The following is a 14,075-nucleotide window of genomic DNA, read 5'->3' on the forward strand; positions in this document are numbered from 1 at the left end:
GTGTCGGGTAACCCGGCTGTTTGATGTACCGGATGTTAGGCAAATGACCAGAGGAGTTAACAAGAGATTTTCTGGCTCACATAGATTGTCGTTCTAGTGCTTTTGACAGCGCTGGTGAATATCGGACTAGCTGTGGATTTGTGAAGTGAACGCGGACCCATAAACCTTGTATCTTCAGGTATGTGGGGTAACTTGACCCTTATTACGGCGATAAGGTCGTGGACATTACGCTTATGTTCCGCATTTCGTTTTTGTGTCCGTATAAGTCACGCCGTTGCGAGTATTGGAGACCTTGGATGCCTTTTAGGCATTGCCCAGGTATGAATAACAGCACATGTACCCCTGTTGATTCCTTATATTCTCTAGGCATGATCATTCCACTAGATATCGGAACGGCGTTTCTATACACTAGGTCTTACTGAAGTTTTGTTGACTCAGCCCGGCTACTACGTTATCAGTAAGTGTTGTCTTATGGCAAGATAATCACCACTTAGGGAACATCACAAAATGGTGAAGGGTGCATGACCAGACTAACAACATAATTTTCCTTGAAGCAATTTCTTTCCACATCAATTGAATCTTCTCCTGTTTATCATTACAGGTTGCCCCTGATTAAGGGACGCGGAGTCCTGACATGCATTGGGCATTGTTTTCTTTGTTAACTGCAGTGTAACATTTTAAATCGTACAATATACATGAACTGAATGTATATATGTTATATATTTGAACTATGTTATTTTGAAATGTGAAAATAAGTTGAGTAAATACCTTTTTGATATAAACTATTAAATGTGTTTGTAACTTGAGTATCTGACACAATTGGGTGACCTGTCATGACTGATGCCAGTTGTGTGTTGTCCTAGTCGCAGTGTTGCCATTAACAATATATTTTAATTACCAAACTTTGATGCTTTTCAAGATGCAATTTGACAGTCAATGAATAGGTCTAATTTTAACATGCAAATTACCATGTTTTTAAACAGCTGTTTAGCCCTGAATGACTTACTCCGAGGGCGGCAGTTGGATGACATTATTGATAAGCTTCCAGAAATATGGGAAACTCTTTTCAGAGTGCAAGATGATATTAAGGTAAGCCGACTGTGCCACATCATTTGCATATGATTACATATCAATAGTTATACATAAGAATTTATAGGAATGATGGTTTCTGTTTTTATCCAAATGGAGAATGTTTTACTGTTAGTTATGGTTAAGTGCCTCTTGCCATTGAAAAGAGTTTTGTTTTGCTAATAACTTTGGCAACGTTTGACAAATCTGCACAAAATTGTGCACACAATTAGTCCATTTAAGTTCTGCTTTGTCACAATTCATGCCAATCTGGCTAGAGGTTTGGGTCTGGATTAATGAAGAACCTTTTATATTAGGGTCCATAAGAATTTCTGCTTTCCATTATGCAAAAAACGCGAAATGGAATTACACCAAACTTGGCATGAAACTGAAACTTACTCAAATTAATCTTTTTGTGATATTTTGTAAATATATTTAATAGTGTTTGAGCTACTTGCATTAAATAAGTGACATGGACTTCAAATCTTTAAATGCATATATATATCGACCTATTATCATATGAACAGAGGATAACCATGTCTAAAAAATGAATACATTTGTTGGAAATTTTTATTTAGGTTTCCCCTTCATCCCGTTGTACCCTCTGCGGATCCTTGAGGTTATTGCATATCTTGGCTATCTAATTAGCTCCACGCAGGTCCCATGTCACAATATATAACTGTGTCGGGAGGATGTCTGGGTGACGGTGTCCAGAGGAGTAGATACTGTTGCTCAAAAATCCAAACTAGACTGGTTTTGCAACTCCACCTGCAGGTTTGCATATCCAGTATGCTCCTTTGAAAGTTAGAGAATACTTAACTCTTAAGCATATCATTGACCAACAATTTGCTGGTCTTTTCCCTCGTTGAAAATTCTTGTTAATTTACAACTGTCAAAGTGGGAGTAAATGCTTTTCTAGGGTAAGAATGAGAATGTGGCAACCCATAAATTGGTATGGGTGTAGCAGAAGCAGTTCTCTATGGAAAGAAAAATGTATTAAAAAAACGAGTTACATAGTCAAATTGCACTATGTGTCGATAGGTGGAACCATGTGTCTCCATGGTGAATTCCATACCCTCCTGTCCCCTGCTTTTCCACCCCAGAAGTGACGGATCCAGATCTCCACTCCCAACTCCACACCCAACTTTGTTAAAATAACTTAACGCTCAGATAGTGTGCCAGAGACGATTTGTCCCCGAAATGGACAGGATTCAAACCATGCTGTGACTGCAGGAAACTGATGTCAGTCACTGACCCTTACAGGTGCCTGTGGTGCTCGGACTCTAGCCACGACTTGGAGTTGCGTGATAAATATGCCCTCATGTGCCCGAAGGCGTGGGAGGCAAAATTCTGTCTGAACATAAGAAGAGGTCATGATTCAGAAACGGATCCAAGTTGTGAGGCTGTTCACTTTCCCATTGAAGGAATCTGTTTTGCGCAAAAAAAATAAAAAAATAATTATATTTTTTAGCAATGTCAATTTATTTTGTTTAAAACGATTCTTTTTCCTATAACCAAAGGAAAACAACCAGGGAGTACAGAGAAACAGTGACTCCAGCTAGGTTATTACCTTGACTGCGCCACATATGCGAATCACCTTATTCCTTTCAAATAACAGAGCTTTAAACAGTTGTCGCTGGTTTGTCAATTTTTACGCTTTAAATGGAAGCAAATGTGCCATAGATACGGCATCTCAATGAAAAAACAGGAAGGACCATCACAAGCGCATGAAAACACTTAGCTAGGAACACCTGAACAGACCGAGAACACACTTCTACTTATTAGACAAAACTTATTTAGGGTGAGTCCTCCTGCTCTGTGGCAGATATCCTGGCTCGGATTTTCTTTATCCTCTTTTTGTTGTCATCGGAACCCAGTTCCAGGCTCGACCCTTTATCCGGGGCGCTGTCAGCACCAGACACATTTAGCTCCTTCCCATCTTCTAGCTTCACCTCGGTTACCAGGGCTCACCTTTTCCAAATCCTCTTCTTCATCCTCCCACTCAGTGTCGTATTTTGGTCACCTTAAGCCCCAAGACTGGTATGGACTTTTTCTGGTCTTTTTTGCCCTTTGTCGTAGCTTTTCTTGTGGCTCTCACTCTTAATAGGCTTTGCAAGTAAGATTCTTCCAGCCCCACTGCTGGAGGTATCCTGGTTGAAAGCTGGGGTGAAGCCGACTGGTCTAAATGGGCCCTTCTCTGCTACCTTTCTTCTTCGCATGTCCTTAATGAAGTTCTCAGCTACCAAGGAGTTATCTTGTCGCTGGACTCTGCTCAAGGCTGTATTTGGTCCAACGCTCAGAGTGAGCCACGTAATCCGGGACAGAGCTCATAAGCCTAGCCTGCTGGGCAGTGAACCTACCTGGGCTCTAGGTAGAAAGGGGAAAAGACAGCGGGAGCTTGAAGTTGCATTCAGCAACTGTGTCCTTAAATGGCACAGCCTTATTTGCTGTTTTTGCTGTTCCTTCCAACCCATCAAATATGCTCTGGCTGTGCACGTTGAAGGTTGAGCTAATACCCTTCAGGTGAAAGGGTTGGACAGGAATCTTATGCCTGCTACTTAAAACACTGTGAGGCTTGCAAACCATCTAGCAAATGGGGTACAGCGGCTTCCTCCTCCTTGGAGAGTGTGTTCACTTCAGGATATTCTGCTAAGCCTGTATTTGGGTCGAAGTCTTGAGTCACTAAGGAAATATGCATCTGCAGAAAGCGTGGTTACGTATTCAGTGGTCCTTCCTGCCACGATTTCTTGCATTGAATCCCCATCACTCTTATCGTCCATCTTCACTTGTCGATGGTGTCGGCAACAGCACTGAACAGATGTCTAAGGAGTTCAAAGCTTTCTCCAGGGCCTGATTCAGTGCTCCATTTTTAGGGTCTGTTAAATGTACTAACGTCCACAGCTCTTTCACCAGGCTTTTTGCTGTACTCTGGATGTCGTGCAGCTCAGACAGAACGGCTCCTCTCTGCAGAGACAAGTCACTGTCTGGATCCTCTATGTGGATACATTGCCCAGTACCTGGGCATCAAACCACCTCCATCTTGAATAGCCGTTCCCACTCGCAAATTTTTGGTAAGTCAAAGATGCACCATACATGCAAGAATGGCAGCGGGTATCAACCCCATTCCGCCACCGAAATTCAGGCGAGAAGACGCACTGATGTTAATCGAAGGGGCATACAACACAATTGTCTTACAAATCCGATCCACTCCCACAGTTGGTCCTAGCATGCCACAAATTTATTGGGCCATCGTCGACCCAAAGTAATTTGTGACTTAGAAGGATAACATGCTGCATATTTTTCAGCTGTTTCCTGCTCGCCCTGACATGCCTTTGGGCCCCTCTGGCCCTAAAGTGGTTCCAGTTGGGCTTCCATGGTGGGCCCTTTCTTTGTGCGAACTACCCCTGGGCACGTTCCCACACCGGTTTACTTTCACTCCAGCTTTAGGGTCCCCACCAGTCCCTTCCATGCTGGTGCTATCCCGAATTTGCTGGCCTTGGCCCAGGACCTGATCACAATGTGGCATCTGACCCCTAGCAAGCTTTGGCGTGCTCCAGGCCTATGTTGCGCTATGATATAACAAACGGGAATCAACCTACTTGCAAACTGACTCTAATCCTCCACCTCAAGGCTAGTACTAGCAGAGGCTGGAGGCCTTATTTGGCTTCAACTCTGATGTGGTTTATGCTATGCAAAGTGTTCCCCGTGACACCGATGAGGAGGAGGAGGCAGACAACCTGCTCCTCGCCCCCCACCCCACTCTTAAGTGATGAAGGGCTGTACCTGAAATAATAAAATGCCAATGATTTAGATACATTCTCAGGTGCTGAGCTAGACTCACCATCTGGGCCACCAATTAAATGAAGAAAGGATCTTTTGCGCAGTAGTTATGCGAGGCGCAGTAGAAGTGCTGTATTTTGAGTTGCCTACTGTGGAAACAATGGCAACTTTGTTAACTGAGATCCTTCTATCGCGCCCAACGTTTTCTGAACCATTTTTGCTGTTCAAGTGAAGCTCTTACAGACACGCTTGGGACCTCCGGTCAGGCGGCTTGTTGCCAGGCGAAGTAGGCTGTCCTCTGGTGGCACTGATTTTCTGACAAAGCTGCCTACACCTGAAAGCCTCCCCTTACAGGCGCCGACAAATAGTCACAGCTAATATCTTTACGACCAATACTCCAGATGGAGAGTTGAAACCTATTGATGCATGCTAAAAGAGATTATTCTCTTTGGTGAGGTTGGCCTTAAGAGCCTTAAGCATGGTGTGCAGCTGTTCCGGACGACTTCAACACCTCACTGACCGAAACAATATAGTGGTCAGGACACAGCAAAGTATATCTTGTGTGTTGGTTTGGACAACACAAAATTTGTCGGCAAAACTATTAGCACCAGTGTAGTACTTAAAAGGCATGCCTGGATGTGATCAACTGGGGTTTTCTGTGTGTCCAGGTGTCCAGACTGATTTGCATATGGCTGGGTTCAAACTGGAACGGCATGGTGAGCAAAGAAACGATGGATTTAGGCCCAGATCTCTGTACTGGGGTGAATGTATGACATTATTCTGCATTCTGTCCATCAACTGTTGTTTTGGCAGGTGTCCAATATGGACATGCCCTCTGATGGCTCAAGTTGGCTTGACGAGAAGACTGATTTGGCGCTCTAAACTATTTAAGGACAGTCAAACCATGGCACTATCCTTAGTAGTCTTGTCTCCTTCCAAGCAGTTCCACCAATAGTACAGGAATTTTAGGGGTTGTTCCAGGAGGCTAGTCTACAAACAATGTCAGCCTTGATGGCCTGAACAGCAGCAGGCTCAGTCCTTTTGGAGCAGAGGTTGTGGTGGTGGATGAGGTTGTTCTCACCAGCAGGAGCAGCTCTCCTCTCCATCCACTCCTTCAAAGGAGGCTGTTGCGTCACTTTAAGTAGTCCTCAGTGTCATCCTTCACTGGCAGGCAGGATATGCCATTTACTCCCCAGTGGGGATTCACCACATCAGACAGTTCTTATAAATCATTGAAAGGGGCTATCACCTGCCTTTCATTTCTTCCCATCTTGTTTTCCCTCCACATCTGAGGGACTGTCAGTGGATCATTCTGCTGTCTTGCTGCAGTAAGTCGACTTGCTGCTGGATAAGGGTGACATTGAGCAGGTGTTAATTTCAAGGGGAGTGGAAAAGGGTGCTATTTGTTCTACTTCCTCTCCTCGTACAGAAGGATGGAGGCCTCGGGCCTGCTCTGGACCTCCAACCACTGAATGTCCCTCTATGAAAAGAGAAATTCAAGATGCTCACTGTGTCCCAATTTCTTTCTGTTCTAGACCCAGGAGAATGGATAGTGTCCCTGGACTTGGAGGACATGTATTTTCATATATCTGTCCTGCATTCCCACAGGCGTTATATGTAGTTCACAGTTGAGTTCTGACCACCTGCACATTTCTGTGCTCACTTTCATCCTCCGCTCAGCCAGTTGGGTGTTCATGAAAGTGATGGTGGTGGGCTACACACATTCATAGATCTGGGATACATCAGTTGAAGTACCTTGACGAGTGGCTGCTGAATGCTGGTTTCCCTCAGTCAGTCGGAAACCACCTCTGGACAATGGACAAACTCCTGACAGCTTTGGGGTCTCCTATCAACCTTCTTAAGTGCACCTGTGTCCTGTACAGAGGATTCCCTCATTAGGGCAATTCTGGACATTCAAGGCCTTTCCACCACCACAGTGAGTCAGGGATATTCAGGATATGATTGCAATGTTTCTGGCATAAATCTGGGTCTGAGTGATAATGGCTGAGACTTCGTAGACTTCTAGGGTTGGGCATCTTTCTTATCCCTAATGCTGTGTGCATATGCTGGGCCTGCAGTGGAACCTCTGGTTTCAGTGGGCCCATCCTTTCGACTCCATTCAGATTTCACAAGAGACAATTATGTATCTCCTGTGATGGCAGGCAAACGCCTGCCTGATATGCACTCCCTTTCGCCACCCAAAGTTCAGTGCTGTGACACACTCTTCACTGCTGGATTTGGGGTGTGGGAGGTCACCTGGGAGACATGTAGATCAGAGGCCTTTCATATCTGGCTGATAGAAACATCATATCAGCCTTTTGAATCTTTGGTAATCCTTCTGGTCCTGTAAATCGTCCTGCCATCCATGAAGCTGATGCAGATCCTTGCAGACAACATGACCTTCATGTAGTACTGCAACAAGCAGGGCAGAATGATGTCTTGAGTCCTGCGACCTGCGGTCCCTTGACCTTGCCAGGTAGGTCGCCACCCCCCCCCCCCCCCCCCCCCCCGCCCCCCCCGCTGCAGCTCCACCTGCGCTCTTGAGTGTCTGTGTCTTCTTGCTCCTCTGTGCCCCGCTTGCCTGTTATCTTCCGTTCCAGTGTGCCACTTGGTCCTCTGTGCCCCGTTTGCCATTTTGCCTTCTGTGACCCTGTTGTGCCCGCTCGTGTCGCTCCCGTCGCTGCACCCCCTGCGGCCCCACCCCCGTGCCCATTCGCTGCCCCCTGCCACCCGCCTCCCAGCTGCTCCTCCCTCCCACCTCCCCTTAAAATTGCGGCCGCTATGCGGCCGTGCTGCTGGCGCGCCTAAGGCAAGCCCATCTGCGCCTGGACCGCGCCCAGCACCAAAACCCCTGGCCCCCGCATCGACCAGGAAGACTGCCTCCGATACGACGCCAGCACCCTCATCTCTCTCAACCCAGGACGAACCCCCACCTGCTGCAGGGCCACCCCGAAGCGCACCCACAGCCCCTTCGCCTTTCAGAACTGCAGCTTCTCCTGCATCGAAGACGCAGAGACACCCGCCACAACAAAACACAAGCATCTCCGATGCATCCTGATTAACACTCGCTCCGCACGCAAACACGCTGTCGAGCTCTGGGACCTACTCGTCACTGCATCACCAGACGTTGCCTTCCTGACCGAGACCTGGATGAACGAAGCCTCCTCTCCAGACATTGCCATAGCCAACGTCGACGGATACAAGATCACCCGCAGAGACCGCACCAACAGAGTCGGAGGAGGAATCGCCATCGTCCACAAGAAAACCATCAGGGATGGCGTCGCAGAATTGTGATCGGGGTCCGGGTGGTCTGTAGATGAGGGTGCCTCTTAGGGTGGTCTTGGGGTCTGTGTGAATCTGGAAGTGCATGTGTTCGGTGATGTTGAGAGTGTCGTCGGTGTATGTAGTCCGCTTTACAAATTTTCTGATTGATTGATTGGGGCAGGAGGCCCTACATCTATGTAAGTAGCAGAACCTGCAGAACATTTTTCTGGTCCTATAAATCGTACTGCCATTCATGAGGCTGATGCAGGTCCTTGCAGACATGACCTTCATGTAGTACTGCAACAAGCAGGGCAGAATGAGGTCTTGGGTCCTGGGGCAGGAGGCCCTACATCTATGGAAGTAGCAGGACCTGCAGAACATTTTTCTGGGAGCCAGCCAACTGGCCGGGACTGTGAATGCCAGAGCAAAAAGGCTGAGCAGACATCTGCTGTCAGATCACTAGGGGCATCTCTACTTCAAGGTGGTGAGGAGAATCTTGGACCAGTGTTGTATGCCCCGGTTAGATATGTGTGCCACTTGTGAGAAAATGCAGTGTCAAGTCTACTGTGCACTGGAATTTCCTCCAGGAGAGTCACTAGGAGACATTTTCCAACTATGATGCAATACGCTAGTTTCTCTGCTAACTTGTGCGCTGAGTAAAATCAGAACAGACTAGGCCCTAGTCATCTTTTTAGGCTCAAACTGGGCCAGGTAGGATTGGTACCCAGAGCTCCTGAGCATTAGTATTTGCCCTTCGAACTGGAAATCAAATCTGAGGACCAGTCTCACCAACAAGTGAGGCTCCTGCTCTCGAGTCTTTGTAACCTACACCTTCATGTGTGCAGATTGAGCAACTTGGAATGCTTTCAATCTGCTAGCCGCAGTAGTCGGTGTTATCTCTGAAGCCTTTTGACAAAGCCTATCGACTTTGGGAGAAGTTTGTTGGTAGTTTGATACTTGTCATATCGACCCGCTTCAGGCTAAGCTTTCAGATCTATCATTGGCCTAGAAAGGCCTTGCAAAGGGCACAGATGGGCGTTATCTGTTGGCCCTTCGGCCTCTCTGTGTTTACCGCATAAATCATCTATATTGAAATCACCCATTGGGATATGTTTTATCAGGGGTGTAACTCATGTTTCCCCCAAAGTCTTTAGTCATAACGCAGTGGGAACTGAACTAAGTGATGACATTTCTTATGTGCGTGCTGTTTAAGCCAATGCAGGTCTCCTGACTGCAATTACTGAAGTTCAAAAGAGTCTTCCTAATTGCCATCACCTCTGTGTCCCACATGAGGACACTGCTGATGCTCTTGATGAAACCACTTCTTACCGAACATGTTTTTGCTGATGACCTGGGCAGTCTAGTTTCCCAAAGGTGCCTTTCCACATTGGCCAAACTATCACTGCCAATGGTATTTGCACCTCCTAATCCTCCGAAGGAGGAGCAGAGACTCCATTGGCTCGATCTAAAAAGGGATTTGAACGTTTACATTGACAGCATAATGGACTGTTGTGACCAGCTTGTGGCAGGGTTTTCTAGAGAAGCAAGTGAAGACTAACTTGTCAAGATTAATAGCCATCTGCATTAAAATCTATGCGTTAGCCATGAAGTAAGCTCGCAAAGTCCTGTGGGTGCATCACTCCAGGGCCATGGCCGCAATAATGGCAGTGTCAAGGAGAATGTTGGTTCTGGACACCTGCCAGACTAATATGTTAGTGCGACATGTTCACGAATACTACTGCCTTGACAGTCTGACCTTACGGGAGGGCCATTTTACTTGCTTAGTCCTGAAAGTCTTATTCATCTGAGTATGCATCTCAGACCCTCCACCTTTAGGAGGTAATGTTGTGGAATCTATTTTTAATGTGAGGAATCTACAGTTAGAACTATCCATCAGAAGATAAAGGTACTTACCTTTGGTAGCACTCTGTTCGAGGCATAAGCGCTGCAGATCACACACTATGCATAGATTGCCATCTGGTGTTGGGCCCGGATGTTTGCACTTGTTTTTGTCTTGGAAAAGTCTTTGGAAGTCGCAAGATATGTGATGCCTCCTTTGGACGATAGTGCGCATGGGCATAGGCTCCATCTTCAGATTGTTTTTTTTCTGCCATCGGGCTCGGATGTGTTTCTTGCGCTCCAGTTCGGAACCGTGAACAATACAACTTTCGACGTGTAATCCTTCACCTTTCTCCGGTATTGTTTTAGATCGCGCATGTTCAACTTCGAAGTCTTAGGTTCCAGTTGTCGACGAAGGCGTTCGGGCCTACCTAGGCCACAGCACGTGGCTCATGGAAAAGACTCCTTTTAAAAAGTGTCCTCAGTGTGGATCGAAGTTTCCACTCACAGATCTTCATGAGGTGTGTAACTTGTGTCTTTCAACGGTGCATGAGGCCATATACTGTCCAGCTTGTGCCTCCTCCTGCTCCAAAAAGACTATTCGGGACCGTCGAGCTCGACAAACCATGGCTCGCTCGTCGACATCCATTCCCGACATCTTCCACGAGGGCGTCGATATACCAGAGAAGGAGCGGGCCAAACAACGCTTCGGCATCGACTCCGAAGATGACTCCAACCTCGAAGAGATCACTCCTGAGCAGCGGTTCGGAAGTACTGACGTCGACCCCGACCCCCTCACTAAAACCCCCAAAAAGGCTTCGGTAACACCTTCTCCTTCAGGCCTGGGTACTGTCCGGGACACTGCTTCTCATGCCCCGGGCCCGGCAAAGAAGTCTGCAACTAAGCCTTCAGGTCACTCTGGATCGAGTCAGCCTGCCGTCTGAGCCGATACCAAGACCCCAGCACCGAAAAAGAAACCCTCTTCCTCCACTGTGCCGACTACCACATCGACACCGAAACATAGTGGTAACCAGCCATCGGCTCCTAAAAAGCCATCAGAACCAAGTTCGACACCACCGGCACCGAAAAAACCCTTGGAACCGAAACAAAAGGTCCCGCAGGCCCCCTCAGAGACTAAAAAAACCTCAGGCTGTCCAGCCTAAAGAGCAAAGATCCGCTCCGGAATTCATGCCCCGTAAGCCTTCGGCACCGAAAAAATCGGCACCTAGAGGTCAACCTGAAACAGAAGAACATTTTCAACCAGATCCACTGCAAAAAACGCTCATTAAGGACCCTAACACTGGGCAACTCACTATAAGCCCTAAAAAGAGACCAATGGACATGCCTCTACCGGCTCCATCTCCACCAAATAAGAGACATTGCAACATCTGAGTCCCTTCACCACCTCCTCCTTTGCCTCCCCCTCCACATCCTTCCCCATCTCTATCTCCACCCTCATCTCCTCCACCAGCAGATGATACCACCACCTCAGATGATGGGGGTGTGGGTGCAGACGATGACCCACATCCTTGACCGCCTTCAACCCCAGACCCATGGGACGATTATAATACACCAGACGTCCCCAATATACCACAAGAGGACATCTATCCCTCTAGACCTTCCCCTTCAGAGTGGGTTTCAACCAACTCATTCATAGGGCTTCATAATACCACAGGGTGGATTTATGCACCTACCCTGTGGAGGAAGATTTTTTAATGGACACATTTGATACAGCCCGAAAGTCCACTTCTGTTCTTCCTATGTTAAAGGGAGTCATTAGACACACCCCAGAGGTGTTCAAATACCCTGTTAGGGCTAGGGTTATTAACCCCAGGATTGAGAAAAAGTATAAATCTGCCCCAGCAGACCCTATATACATCAGGGGACAAATACCATTGGATTCCCTAGAAGTCTCCACTGCCAAAAAAAGGGCCAATTCACAAACATCGGGGGACGCACCCCCACCGACAAAGAATCCAAGCTCTTAGACGCCTCTGGCAAGCGTACAGCGTCACAAGCAGCTAATATATGGCGCATAGCTAACACTCTGGCACTGTTGGCCAGATACGATAGGGCACACTATGATGAATTAGAAACCCTATTGCGACACCTCCCTGACAAATATAAAACTAAGACCAACGACCTCATACAGGAGGGTAAGCTCATCACCAACACCTCCATTCGGTGCGCTCTAGATATCGCAGACACCGCCTCAAGAGCCATCAACACAAGTGTCCTGTTACGTAGGCATGCATGGCTACGCATTTCAGGGTTTAAACCAGAGGTGCAAACTTCCATCCTTAACCAGCCATTTGACCAAAAACACCTCCTTGGTCCTGCTGTGGATTCATCTCTGGAAAAGATATAGAAAGACACTGACACAGCCAAATCAATGGGAGCTTTCCAATCGCAAGCTCCCAGACGTTCTTTTCGTCTCTCCTCTTACAGAGGCACCCCCAGAGGCTATTCCTCTGACAACCCCTCCACGTCTTATAAGGCTTCCCCCCCCCCCCCCCCCCCCCCCAAACCACGTTCACCAAAGGTTACCATAGAGGAGGCTATAGAGGCAACAATAACAAAGGTAGAGGCAAAACCAACAACAGTCAATCCGCTTCCACCCCTACCCAGTGACTTCCCTCCACTCCACCCGGACCATCCCACTCCGGTCGGGGGAAGATTACTACAGTTTCTACCTGTCTGGAACAACACCACTACCGACGGGTGGGTGAGACAAATAGTTCAGTCAGATTATTGTCTGGAACTCACCTCTAACCCCCCCCCCCCCCCCACCCCCCCAAACATACCACCAAAACAACGTCCAATGTCAACAGAACATTTAGCACTATTAAAGCAGGAGGTAATCTCCCTCCTCCAAAAACATGCAATAGAACCTGTTCCCACGTATCAGCAAAACACGGGGGTTTATTCCCTGTATTTGCTCATTCCAAAGAAGGACGGCTCTCTGAGACCCATCCTGGACCTCAGACCCCTAAACCTGTACATACAATCAGACCACTTTCACATGGTCACTCTTCAAGTCCTTACACTTCTCACACAGGGCAATTTCCTTGCCACTTTAGATCTCAAGGACGCCTACTTTCATATTCCCATTCACAGCAAATATCTCCGGTTTGTAGTGGACGGTCAGCACTACCAATTCATGGTACTCCCATTCGGGGTCACCACAGCACCCAGGGTTTTCACCAAGTGTCTAGCAGTAGTTGCAGCTCATCTGCTAAGACAACAGATTCAGGTCTTCCCCAACCTAGATGAATGGCTAATAAAAGTTAACACATATCATCAGTGTGTACATCACACTCCCGCCACAATCCAACTACTCCACGACTTAGGGTTTAAGATAAACCACGCAAAGTCTCACCTTCAACCGTCCCACATACAACAGTACCTCGGTGCCACAATAAATACCTCAAAAGCACTTGCATATCCCAGCGCAGCCAGGATAGCAAGCATACAAAGCCTCATATAAAAATTTCAGCCGCAACACACTCTTCCACCTTGAGTGTTCATGCAATTCATAGGGATGATGGCCTCTTGCATATTCATACTACCTCACGCAAGACTCCAGATGCGTCCTCTACAGGAATGTCTCTCACGTCAGTGGAACCAGGCTCAAGGTCAGCTGACAGATCTGGTGTTGGTGGACGGTCTCACACACACGGTCTGCAGTGGTGGAACACCAAAAACCTTTCCAAAGGGCGACCTTTCATTGAGCCGGTTCCACAGGTTGTGCTAACAGCAGACGCATCGCTCTCCGGCTGGGGAGCTCATCTGTTACATCACACCATGCAAGGCAGGTGGACCCCTCAACAAAAGTTACTCCACATCAATCATCTGGAGTTACTAGCCATCTTCCTATCTCTGAAGGCATTCCAGAAATAAATACCAGGCAAAGCTGTCCTAGTCCACGCCAACAACATGACAGCCATGTACTACATACAAAAACAAGGCGGGACACACTCCCTACAGCTCTCTCAACTAGCGCAAAGCATATGGAGATGGGCTATTCCTCAGAACATTTTTCTCCTAGCCCAACATGTCCCAGGAGTCCAGAACAGTATAGCCGATCTGTTAAGTCGTCAGACGCAACAAATTCACGAGTGGGA

The 14,075-nt window shown here is 47.4% G+C and overlaps 1 protein-coding gene and 1 pseudogene across 2 annotated transcripts in view; one reads left to right on the forward strand and one right to left on the reverse strand.

The window, feature by feature from the left end:
* Positions 1 to 14,075, forward strand: part of ECPAS (Ecm29 proteasome adaptor and scaffold) — an 819,497-nt gene that overhangs the window by 397,184 nt on the left and 408,238 nt on the right. For both annotated transcript variants that reach the window (XM_085641278.1, XM_085641277.1), the window contains exon 32: positions 984 to 1,089. In XM_085641278.1, coding sequence (XP_085497404.1) covers positions 984 to 1,089 — 106 coding nt within the window. The remainder of the gene's footprint in view (positions 1 to 983; positions 1,090 to 14,075) is intronic.
* On the reverse strand, positions 2,865 to 3,848 carry LOC146862080 (U5 small nuclear ribonucleoprotein TSSC4-like; annotated as a pseudogene).

Source organism: Triturus cristatus, chromosome 2_2, assembly GCF_964204655.1.
Source record: "Triturus cristatus chromosome 2_2, aTriCri1.1, whole genome shotgun sequence".
NCBI classification, from domain to species: domain Eukaryota; kingdom Metazoa; phylum Chordata; class Amphibia; order Caudata; family Salamandridae; genus Triturus; species Triturus cristatus.